We start from the raw sequence: 12638 nt of genomic DNA, 5'->3' as shown, positions 1-12638 counted from the left end.
ATATTAATTTAAATCTTTTGCTATAATTTTTTGGAAAATGGAGAGTAAAAATGAGTCTGTGTGTGTGTATGTGTCTCTCAAAGAATCAAATCCTCGTCTTCTGGAGTAGGACGCTAATACCTAACATGGAAAAATCAAGAAACAGTACAATAAGCTTCTTATTTAGAAAAATGGAATAAATACCAAAAAAAAAAGTGTGAAGTGGTTACTGCTGGAGAGAGGGTGGTGGACAAGAAATTGCTTGTTTTTTGACTCAGCTTTGTGGGGTTATTTACTTTCTGTTATGTCCATGTTTTATGTAAAATTTATTACAGAATTTTAGAGGTATAGGAGGTTATACTGTAACAGAAAAGAAAAAATTATTTTTAGAAGAAAAAGTAGACCAGAAAAGCATGCCAATTGTTAGTAGTTTGAGTATTAATAAAGTGATTATGTTCTTCCTTTTATATGTATTTTTTAACTTTTTTTTGCAATAAATGTGTATTACTGATAAAAACTAAAAGGAGACTTTTTTTTTTTTTTTTGAGATGGAGTCTTGCTTAGTCGCCCAGGCTGCAGTGCAGTGGCGCGATCTCGGCTCACTGCAACCTCTGCCTCCTGGGTTCACGCCATTCTCCTGCCTCAGCCTCCCGAATAACTGAGACTATAGGTGCCACCATGTCCGGCTAATTTTTTTTTCTTTTTTTTTTTTTTTGTATTTTTAGTAGAGACGGGTTTCACCATGTTGGCCAGGATGGTCCTTGATCTGCCCTGACCTCGTGAGCCCACCGCCTCGCTCCCCAAAGTGCTGGATTAACAGGCCATGAGCCAGCGCACCCCAGCCTAAAGAACTTTTTACACCACACACACCACACACACACACTCTCTCTCTCTCTCTCGCCCACCCTCATTGTCTGTCTCTCTCCCTCTTTCTGTCTCCTGTATACATGGTATACATGGTGCAAGCATGAGTTAATAAACCAGAGAGCACCAAGATCAGAGTTGCAGTGGCAGACACGGGGTGTTGCAGGCACCATTCCTGTGACGGGCCCTTGGAAGGCCAGAAAGTACTTGGACTGGAGGTGCAGACTTGGCTCTGAGCTGCTCCAGAGCAGGACAGCTCTCATCATATGATAGTCATCATATTCATTCTTTTTTTGTTTTGTTTTCTTTTCTTTTTTCTGAGACACAGTTTCGCTCCATCACCCAGGCTGGAGTGCAGTGGTGTGATCTCGGCTCATTGCAATCTCCGCTTCCCGGGTTCAAGCAACTCTCCTGCATCAGCCTCCTGAGTAGCTGGGACTACAAGTGTCCACCACCATGCTCAGCCCATTCTTTGCATATACTCAGCACTGCTCTACACACAATGTCCTTTAAATGAATTTTAATCAATGAGAGTGAATGAATAAAAACTTTCACCCTAATGAGGAGAGGAGAGTAGGATTATGTAGTCCTGTGGAAACAAAGAAATGGAATTAGTGGATTCAATTTTACAGACAAAACAGATTTCACGTTCAGCAATTAGACCTGCCCAGTATTCATGAGCTGGCTTTAGAAGCTGTGTGTGTTTCACTGTTGAAGGCTGTGAGCAGGAGATGGATTTCTGCTGTGGTTGGGGGGCTAATGTCCATACACTGATCTAATGTTCCATATACTAAGAAACTTCGTTGCGATTCTGGATCAAGATGTGTCCACCTGTGGACCATTAGATAGTCTTGGCTGTGGCTGCTCTGGAACATGAACATGCAGTCAGGGAAGCAAACCTAAGTCAGGTCAGAGTGAGGTCTGAGCTGAACCCATCAGCTCTTCCTCTGTGTGATCACAATTCACGGCAGCCCATCCTGTTCCAGAGGGAATTGTTCTCCTTACGTTTAATGAAGGGCTGTGGGTCTCCTTCTCTTGTGTAACAGAGAAGTTTACCAACTCTCCAGACTTGCCTGGAGTCCCTGGAAAATATGAGCTCCCTGCTCATAAGGGTCTTTGGGGTGTCTATGAGCAACACTGTGCTACCTCCAGGCCACTCCTTGGACATCCGCTGGTCTCTCGCCTCACGACCTCCCCTGCCTGCATGGGAGGACCTGGAAAGGGAACTGGCCATCTAACAACCTTCTTGGAGCACCACCTTCCACGTGCAGGTCCTGCCCCAGCACAGTCACCCTGACACTGCCTGCCTTTCTTTCTTTATACTTTGTAGGTATCTCTAGGGTCACAGATTGATTTACAGAAGAAGAAGCGGCGAGCGCCAGCTCCCCCTCCACCACAGCCACCACCACCAAGTCCCCTGATCCCCAGCCGCACTGAGGATAAGGAGGAGAACAGGAAGAGCACAATGGGTGAGTGAGGCTTGGCCTGCTGTCTGCATGCGGGGATGCTTGCTGTGTCCTGGAATGTCACCTCTGATGTGAATTCCTGCAGTGGCCTCATCCATAATGGCATTAACCCAAAAAATATTAATGCTAAAGAAAGAAGGGCTGGAAAGAAATAATTGCAAGTTCACTTCATATCTTACTAGCAGTATTTCGTGGACATTATGTGAGTATTTAGGAGGTGGGGGACGGTGGAAGCGGGGAAACGGTTGTAGGAGCCCGGAGAGGGTGAAAATGGAAAGCCTGTGAGTGTGAGTGTGTGATGTGTCTCTGATGACAAAAGGAGAAGTTCCTAAGGTGACATTGTGGAAGCTGCTTTGAAGGACATCTGGCATTTCAAAGAGATCTGAGGCCACAGGTGATATATAGACAAGTTGACATCAGCTCAGTAATTTTTAGGCCATCCTGTTTGAAATTGATATCCACTTATATTTCCTGATACACATTTAGCAAAGACCCTGATCTTCTTTGAGAAAAAGAGAGCCCAGAGGAAAGAAGATGGACACATACTATCTGTGGGCAGAAAGAGACCTATTAGATCATCATCGCCCACCCCTCGTGCTACAGGCGAGGTGGAGAGAAGCTGAATGATGGCACTCTCCAGGTCCAGGGGAGTCAGGGGTTCATTTTATTTTTAAATCATTCAGCATTTGTTATTTCACTTATGTAGGAACAAAAATGGCTCTTTCAGAGAGTGGTTGGAAAATGGCAGCCTAGGAGTCACACCCTCCTGAGCTGAGAGCCCCGAGAATGGCATCTGTCAGTGCTCATGCCGACGCCACCAGCACTCACAGGCCACTCACCATGCCCTTTAACTCACCCAGGCAGTCCCGCGTTGTGCCTTTGCCCTAAGGTCTGCAGCTGCAGGAGGGAGAGTCCACCCAGGATAAGTGACTGCCTTGGCAGTTTCTGGACCTTTAGTGAGAGCTCCATGGCAGTTTGTGAGCGTCTTTCCCCTTAGTCAATTCCCCGCTTTTAATGTGTTAGCATTTCAGCCTGGGAGTCAGTTGCCCTAAGAAGCAATAACCTGTATTGCATGTCACCTCATCCCCTTTCCCAAAGGATTGAAAGAAAACATTGTCAGTGGATCATTAAAATAAACCGGTTTTCTCCTATTTCATGAAGAGCCCCCCTTCTCCCTTCCAAGCTCTCTCCCCATTTTTGTAAAGGGACAAAGCCCCTGGTTTAAATCTTAAGTGGCATCCACTGTAAATGGCTGTATGTGTTTGGGTCACGCTGATCCCTAGGCCAGTCACTTCAACCCAGGGCAGGACCCCCTGACTCCATCCTGGAGGCCTGAGTCCTTGTGTCCCATGTGCTTGGGACACAACATCCCCACCCTCTCTACAACTTAGGACATTCTTCAAAATAAACTTAGGGAACTATTACCCTAAACAACCAAAGGGGTTGAAAAGTATAAATGGACTCAGGAGATAAGTTAAATGAATGCTTCATCTAGCCAGAATAGGTCAGTGACTCTAGAAAAGCAACAAGAATAGGCTAAAAACAGATCTATGAACCTGAAAAAGACTAACATGAATAAAAGGAGTTCCTTTAAACTTGACAAAGCTCTGTAGGGGGTGTTGAAGGATAGTTTCCAAGCCCAGCATTTATGTAGTTGTGTCTGTTAAAAAGAAATTGCAACCAGGCATGTCTTTCCAAACTGCTCCAATGATAGAACACCACGTATGTAAAATGTTAAAGTGTGAGTGTGGCTGGATGTGGTTGGTGCCAGATGAGAATGGATTAGGTGCTGGATAAGACTGGATCCGGTGTTAGGTGTGGCTGGATCTGGTGTTGAGTGTGGCTGGATCTGGTGCCCAGTGAGGTTGGATTTGGTGCCTGGTGAGTGATGGCTTAGCTTAACCTGCTGAAGTAACTCCCTATTGATTCCGTATAGGTGGTGGACGGCAGGTGCCACAAAAGCCTCCCAGAGGCACTGCTCGGGGTCCACCCCAGTTAGTGCTCCCCCCACCCCCGCCCTACCCACCTCCCGACCCAGATGTGGTGGAGCCTCTCAGCTTTTCCGGGGAAGGCACTGGTTCCGAGGCCTCAGACCAGAGACCCAAACGTATGTTCCTCTTGCTTCATTCTGACTGTGTTGACTGTTCATTTCTCTGGGCACTGTGATGTCAGGGCTGGGTTTCCAGATTTTCCATTCTTGTCTTTGGATGTGTGTGCCTTTCCTTCTCAGCTCTTGTTTCCCAATGCTGAATGCAGTGTGTCTGATTTCACAGAGAACGCACTCTGGAGAATTTAACCAGGAAATCATGCCTATCTGTGGTCAGACTTCAGCTAAACACACATCTTGTGGTTGTAGGGACGTCAGCTAGGAGCCAGTGTTCTGATACTAGAATGAACCTCAGAGTGTCTGTAGAGAGAGACAGCTGTCCGGCACAGCCATCATGTGATCTGGATGGTGGGCTGACTCAGGCAGGCTGTGGGCACACCTGCAGAGGTCGCACTCGAGAGCTGGGGAGACGTCCTTCGTAAGGTAGCCTTGGAACTCTGTGGCCAGCGGCCAAGCATGAGTACTGCTTGTCTATGGAAAAGGAAACTGAGGTATGAGAAGGGGAAGCAGGTCACTTTGAGTGTACTAATAGCCAGAATGAAAGTCCTGCTTTGCTTCTGTTTCCTGGCACACCCTGTTTGAGATGAGGCTCTCCTTGTTGTTTCCTGGGGTTCTTTTGGACTTTAAAAAGTAGGGATAGCATTCCCACCTCCAGACAGGCATAGTTTTATACACTTACTCTCTACACTCCATGGCATTATGGTCATATTGGGCCTGCGTTTGGACCGCTTCAGTATGTCTTAGCTGTGCGGCGACACTTCCTGATAAAGCAAGCACCATCCTGGGCTGTGTACACGGAGCAGCACAATGTCACTGTGCATGCAGCCGGGAGCCCTGCTGGTGCCCACATGAGTGTGCACAGCCTTCTGGTTAGGAAGTTCATACTTTTTTTGCCACTGGACCACTTTATCTTTTTCTGTCTTCTTTCGAAATGATGATTAGCTGCCTGCCAGCTTCTGGGTAAAGAAGATAATTGTTGGATTACTTATCGAATTTCTCTAGGCAAAATAATCCTGATTCATTTTGTCTTTCTTCACAAGTACCTCTTTTCCACCCTTAAAATATGTTTGATCATCTTGACATTCGACATGCTTCCGAATGCAAATGAATTTTTTAGGACATTCAGAAAGGAAGGGTTAGGCTTATCAATCAGAAAGACAGCAGCCGTGGCGTGGATGGCTCCAGAGCCATTTCATCTCCGAAGACAGTGGGTTTTAAGCCCCACACACCAAGGCCATGAGAGTCGGTGCTGTCTCCTGCGGCCAATGCCCTCACCTACAGAATCTCCTCCCTGTGGGAAAAAGTGAGGGAAAAATAGCTGGATGAAAGCTATAAAGCCAAGTACAGCCCGTTGGCAATCACAGAATGGGCCCAGCACCAGGGCTCTGTGGCAGCCTACACAGGATGGGAGAGCTGGGTGCAAACTTGCAGACCCTCACTTCCTCCTGGGTTCCCTGTGTGTTGGGGGCACTCACTGTGCAGGTGCAGCATCTGCTGGGGCAATGGGCCGATAAGATGTGGGAGGGGTACTGACCAAGGCTGCGGCAGGCTTGAGGCATCAGGCTTCATCCTGCATCTCTGCAGAGCTGTGGAACCTCCCCACCCGCTGCCCTTAGACCTTCAGACAGGTCTGAGCCGGAAGGAGAGCGAAGTGGCAAAGAGAAGACCAGACTCACCTTCAGCTTGCCTTGTGGCTCTATTTCCTCCCTGTGCCCTCTGCCAGCTCCATACTAGTTCATTCCCGCAGGTCCATGCACCTGGGGCTTCCTTTGCCCTCAGCATCATAATTCGCCTTCTCCCTCCTCTTCCCCTGTCACACCCACAGCAATGGAGTATGGGGAAGAGGAGTTTGGGACAGGGAGGCTGAAGGAGGCGTCAGATGGAGTACACCAATTTCATCTCCCCCTCCCCTGCAGACCAGCCGGGCGCCTTGCCCTTCTTGGGACTCAGAGTCTCCCCTCCTTCTCCTGCCCCGCTCCAGCCGGCGCTCTTGGCTGCCGGCGCACCACAAGTTCCAGCATCCACCTCCGAGCTTTTATGTTGCTAATTAGCAGAACCAGCCTGCTCATTGTTTATGGCTTTACAAACCAGGATTCCCCGCCCAAGCAGGCAGAATGCAACTTGCCTTCAGGACTTAAAAAAGTTAAGGAAAATGAATCTTTTCTTTTCATTTGTTGTATCTTTTTACCAAATGTTGAAATCTGGGTGATCCTTCCACCCATCCCCAGCGAGGCACAGGCTGTTGGCACCTGAGTGCTGGGTGTGAATGTGCGTCCCTGTGGCCCATGTTCACCCCTGCGCTCCTGAGCAAACTTCTGGCTGTTTTTGGCTGTATGGAAGCTCAGTGGAGACGTTTTAATTGCCAGCTATAAGCACTTGCCTATCTCCTCTTGAGTTCAGTTTTAAAACTGTGTTCCTCACATAACAAACACTGTGTTTATAGGGGAGCTTACCCTGAGTACCTACGAGGCCTAGTCGGTCCACCAGGCGTCTCACAGAAGCTCTCTCACTGCTTCGTAGGGTATGCACAGTCACCATGGGGAAACTGAGGCAGGAGACCTTACCACCATAAGCAGTATAGAGAGGTTTCTCTTTATGGGATCTCGGGCTCTCAATGTGTGCTTCATCCATCACCCTGTACTTCTCTCCTGCCGCTGCAGAGACTCCCAGGGGACACTGTGGCTTTCACCTCCATTGTGTTTTCTACAGCAGATGGTATATTCCTCTTAGGCTGTTAAGAAGGAGAAATATACTTTTTTGAAAACTAGCGTCCACTAACCTTCATAAGATAAAAGATTCAAAAGCTAATGGATAATGGATTTGTGTGCAGATTTAAGAAGGCGAGGAGAAGACATAAATAGGTCCTATACAACTTCACCCTTTATTTTATCTCTTCAACTCTGAGCCATTCTGTTCCAGCCATTCGCCTGTCTCCTCCCTGACCTCTGTAAGATCTTGACCCACTCACAGGCCTGATGACTTTGCTGGGGTCTCAATAGGCTACTGCCAGCCTCTCTTCCACAGCCAGCCTCCTGCCAGCCTGCCTGGAACTCAGCCCAAGCACGAAGCCCTCACTCCCATTTTGATGCTGAAACTGTTGTTAGTACTTGATACTCGGCCATGAAAACCACATTTACCTGGAACAAAGGCCAAATGGAGAAGACTGTGTGCTCAGATGTTCAGTGCCACTTATGTGTGGGGCTTCTGAACTCTTGTGAACAAATACATGGTTTGTATCAAGAGTTCAGAAGAGGTGGAGCAACCACCTGCCCAGGTGTATGTGGCTGTAAGAGGCCACCTCTTGGCAGCCAGCTCTGCAGCTCACTGAGCCCGTGTGCAGATTGCTCTCAGCTCCCTACCTGCTCAAGCCACAGCTGCACAGGGCAAGTTCTCTGTGCACGCCCTGTGGCCATCTCAGGTACCTATCTCTGGCAAGCCTCTCACTCCCTCCAGTGGGAATTCCTCCCACTACCCTCTAGGCATTTATCCTTTACTGTCCTCACCATACCATATTACACACACCTGTTATGTGCCTCCTCTACTAGTTCGAGCTGTTGATACTTGGAGGCTTAACTGTTTTATCCATATTTGTATCCGTCCTTCAGATTGGTGCCTGACACATAGCATAAATTTACTAAAGAAATATACCAGAATTTATCTCACCATGTGAATTGTAAGTATCAAATTATGGTGGAATATGCTATTCTGTTCAGCTTCATTAAACATGTTTTCCAGGCTAAAAAGCATCTAGTACCCATCATTTTAGGTCTGTCTATAGGACACCCCTCAAAAGAGTTAACACTGCATCAAAGGCCTGTTGCAGTTATACTTGAGAAAGATATGAAGATCTCCGTGGATTTCAGCATCCAGCCTTGGTTTCTTCTTGAGTGGTTTCTTGATCTGGCCTTGCTTCTGGGATGCCTTCAGTTGTGTGTTGGCCTCTCTGAAGTGGCTCTCAGTGATTCCCACCTCCTGTGTTCACCCCCTAGCCTCTTGTAGTCTCTTGCCATGAATGTGCACTGTACTTAGTGACTCCTATCTAAGGAATCGAATATGACAAAGGTAGTAGGATGTCACTTCTTACATCCAAGTTTAGGGTTGAAAGGGACTGTGGTCTCCATCTTGGGCACCCTCTCTCACTTGCTTACTCTGAGGAAAGCCAGCCACCATGCTGTGAGCTGCTCTGTGGAGACCCATATGGCAAGGAGTTGATGGAGACTTCAGCCAACAGCCAGTGAGGAACTGAGGCCCTTTGTCCACTGATCGTGAGCCTAGAAACCTGCCAACAGCCACTTGAGTGAATTGGGGGCAGATCTTTCCCCAGTAGAGCCTACAGATGAGACCATAGCCCTGATTGACACCTGGATTGTAGCCTGGTGAGAGGCCATGAGTCAGAGGCACCCAGCAAAGCCATGCTCAGATTCTAGACTCACAGAAACAATGGAATAGTCGATGCTTATTGTTTTAAGCCTCTAAATTTTGGGATAATTTGTTCTGCAGCAATAGATAACTCAAACAAGTTTCAAGTAAGCAAAACCCATCTCAAACCTACTTCAACAGTTAAGGAATGTGTTATCTCATGGAACAGGAACCCCAGAGTGGAGTAGCATTCAATGTTAGTTGAATCTGAAGCCCAAGTTGTCATCAAGGATCTTGGTTCTTCCCAGTTCTTCTCTATATCATATTTGGGGTCAGCTTTCCCCTAAGACTGGGAGCAGCGGGTCTGTGGCTGTTCCAAGTATCATATCCAGACACTAGAATTTTCATAAGAGGAAGACAGACTATAACTCTTTTAATAGTTTTGTAGGAGAAAGGAAACCTTTCCCAGAACACCCCCCACACACACACTAAAGAGTTCCTCTCATGTTTCATTGACTACAGTTGAGTAATACACTGAGCCAATTCTTTGGCAAGAATGGAATGACCTTAGATGAGCCAGGCCCATCTGGCAGATGTGGATGGGGTCAGCTTTCTCTGAGGTAAGTGGAAGTCACTGGTCAATGCTGGAGTTCTGTTAACTTGGAATTATGGGTGATGTATGCTATGTGAACAGCCAGCAGTGTGCACTACACATGGGTTGCAGCCTTCAATTTGATTTTAGTCTGGAGCATGGAGGATGTGTGATGAGTAGGTACAGAGAGGATGGTGAGCCAATGTTGAAGAGCACGTGGGTGATTTGGCTCAAAAACAGTAAGGCCAAGCATCAGAAAGTCAAAAGTCACCAAAGAACCGTCCTCCTGGAGGGATGATTTCAGTGCAGAACTGGCCACTTCAAATCTAGCCTCCACCTACACTTCTCATTTTCTGCTTTTCCAGAGCAGAGGAGCTATTGTAAATGCTCCTAGCAGTAGATTATGCCTATTCGGTGTTCAGGAACTAAGGCATCTGCTTTCTTGATAATCTTTGTAGTAAGAGGTGTGTTCATCACACGAATCTGAAGAATACTGGATCTCACTTGAAATTACTTCCAGCTGTAGAAAGCATAATCTTGTCTCTTCCAGAGTTAGTTTACAGTGGACAAAATGCAGCCTTTTTAAAGGCAACGTAGGGCAAGTGTGAAGGTGTGTGTGGCCAAAAAACAAACTCGTGCTCCCTGCTGTCACCTTGTATAGAACTGAGATTTCTGTTGCCTGATCCAGGCTGTCCATGTCTTCCTGGCTGTCATGGTCAGGACAACTTGCAGAGTCTGAGTTGATAAATACCACACATATAGGAGAAGGGCTATTAAGGTATGTAACCTCTCAAAGCCGCATGTCACAAAGGGCATCACTAGTAGGATTTTGGTGTGTGTTTGATGTTTCCCAGCATGGTTTTAAGAACAATGGAAGAATGGCTCCCTGGTATGTGGTCTTTAATCATGTTTTTTCTTGTTAATAAGAATTTGCATTACACTTTAGATATCTAATCATGTACACAGATGCTTTATGTGCATGTCTAAACCAATACAGTTGTGTGCATATGGATTTTTCCTCATAACTTTCTAATCAGCTTGCTTTCTGCCGACATTTGATTTCAGTTGAACCTTCGTTGTGAATCACCGTCATGGAGCCTATTCCCTTAGTGAATTGTTTATTTACAAGATTTGCAGTGCGGATTATAATTAGGCTATTAACAAGTTATGAATTATCTATTTCAATTAGCAGACCTTGGAGATTTAAAGATCAATGCATATGGAGCTCAAATTACAGATTCTCTATTTACTTTATATTTTTAAAATGAAAATATTCAGTGACTGTCATTTTCTTACACATTTTTCTACAACAGGCTTGAGCAAATAAACCTTTCCTTGGGCATACATTTACAGGGCAATTGACAAAAGATCAAAAGGTATAAAGGAAAGATAGGTCATTGTCTCCTGTTCTAAGTGACCCCCCCACAAGGGATACCATTTCTAGCTAATTGATTTTAAATTGGTGACCTAGTGTCCAATTCTAAAGAACTTTAAGGAAACTCTGAAACAGGGAAATAAAATGAGAGGAATGAACTATCTATTTTGAATTAGAAGAGAGTATCTTGAGTTTGATCAATGCAAAAATAATAATAAGAATGATTTATATTGTAAGCAAGTGATCCAGCAGAGGAGCTATGAATCTAGAAATACTTGTGGCACAGCTTGAAATATTTGGTGGCTATAATCCTATCTCTACATTTGGGGACCAGATGCTCACTAAGGGCTGCTGGCTTGGTGAACAGCCATGTGCTGCTTGAGCAGAGGGCATGGAACTGGAGAAGGCAGGACAGGAATTTGGCTGATGCCCCTTAGGTTGGGACCAGTCCTCATTAGAGTCTCCTAATGCCTTATTCTCAAATTTGAGCCCAAACTAAGTACTTTTCTTATTTCAAAACAAAGCAGTTAATTCTAAAACTTGTGACACAACCACAGTTCTGTGCGTCCTGTTTGTCGTGGGAATCACCTGTGAAACAATACAGGTGTGGAGCTCAGAGCAAGCCCTGGGAAACATTCTTGCCCTTAGCTGGTGTTTATTTGCCACTTTCCTTCCCTGGCAGGAGAGCCAGCCACACAGCTGTTCCTGCTGCCACGGGACAGGCATGGCATCCAGGAAAACAGGAAGTGGGTCGGGAGCAAATGGGCCTTTTCATAAAATGGAAGGAAATCGTCAACTGTGGGAGCAGAATCTGTCCCTACTCAAAAGTACATTAGAAAAATATGGAACTGAACTTTTAGCCTGTTATTATTGTACCTTGAAAACCATTAAATCAACCCAACGTAGACTACAGATTGGACGCAGCTTAGAAGTAGTGAGAATCACAATAGCTCTATATATAGCTTTTTTAAAAAAACCTTATGAGCCTATTTCTTTTTGCTAATTATTTCTTAGTCTTTTATTTACAAGGTACAATGTCCCTAACTTGAGAGATAATTAAAGAACTTAGTGACAACTCAATGGAACAGAACAGCACTTTGCCAGCTCATAAAAGCAGATTGTTAAAATTTCAGGAATTTTGCAAAACAATGGCTGAACAGACCCGCTATTAAAAAGTAAATTATACAGACATACAATTAAATAAATAATATTAAAAACAGAGGTATCAAATACTAAAAACTCATCACTTCCTAATTATTTTAGTACATTTCATTACTATTTCGATGTTGTTGAGGTTGTTTACATATATCAGATCTGTAGGATTCAATGCTATAGAATAGTAAAAATATGTCACAGTGCACTACTGCACATCTCTTCCCAGCACCGCATTCAGTGACTGATGTCAATAGCGGAAATCAACCATCGAGAAACTATTTATAGCATAGGAATTAGCAAATGTTATAAATCAGGTATTGATTGGTCTTGTTAATTGTCTAGATGTAAGACAGTGATTGGGAAATGTAATAATGCAGATTAAATAGAAAAGTATGTCATATCTGTAGCCAATACATTGTGAATAGCAGAAAAAATTGAATTGTACCTCCATTTTCCAAAAACCATGATCAATTCAGCCAAGTCATTCATGGGATTGACAGATGAGTAAAATTCCAACATACATCTTTCTGGTTTTATTTTCATCTTACTGTCTGATGCCATCATGTTGAAGTTATACTTGTTTGTTAATAGCAATAATTGACTGGCTACAGATTAAAGAATCTAGGAAAAATTAATGAAAGCATTCTATGAGAAGCAACTGGTAATACAGAATTCATAAAAAATAGTATTGTGCATTTTATTACTTATAAATTTTGTGCTACTTATCCTTTATATAAGTAA

General features: G+C 44.9%; 1 protein-coding gene across 7 annotated transcripts in view; it reads left to right on the top strand.

The window, feature by feature from the left end:
- Positions 1 to 12638, top strand: part of COBL (cordon-bleu WH2 repeat protein) — a 294288-nt gene that overhangs the window by 219247 nt on the left and 62403 nt on the right. For 5 of the 7 annotated variants that reach the window (XM_017868611.1, XM_017868606.1, XM_017868607.1 and 2 more), the window contains 2 exons: positions 2174 to 2312; positions 4246 to 4416. In XM_017868611.1, coding sequence (XP_017724100.1) covers positions 2174 to 2312; positions 4246 to 4416 — 310 coding nt within the window. The remainder of the gene's footprint in view (positions 1 to 2173; positions 2313 to 4245; positions 4417 to 12638) is intronic. The other 2 variants (XM_017868609.1, XM_017868608.1) reach the window with 1 other exon arrangement.

The sequence above is a fragment of the Rhinopithecus bieti genome, unplaced genomic scaffold, assembly GCF_001698545.2.
Source record: "Rhinopithecus bieti isolate Rb0 unplaced genomic scaffold, ASM169854v2 scaffold_3527, whole genome shotgun sequence".
Lineage (NCBI taxonomy): Eukaryota > Metazoa > Chordata > Mammalia > Primates > Cercopithecidae > Rhinopithecus > Rhinopithecus bieti.
Note: the sequence above shows the minus strand (reverse complement) of the source record. Positions and strands in the feature narration are given on the sequence as shown.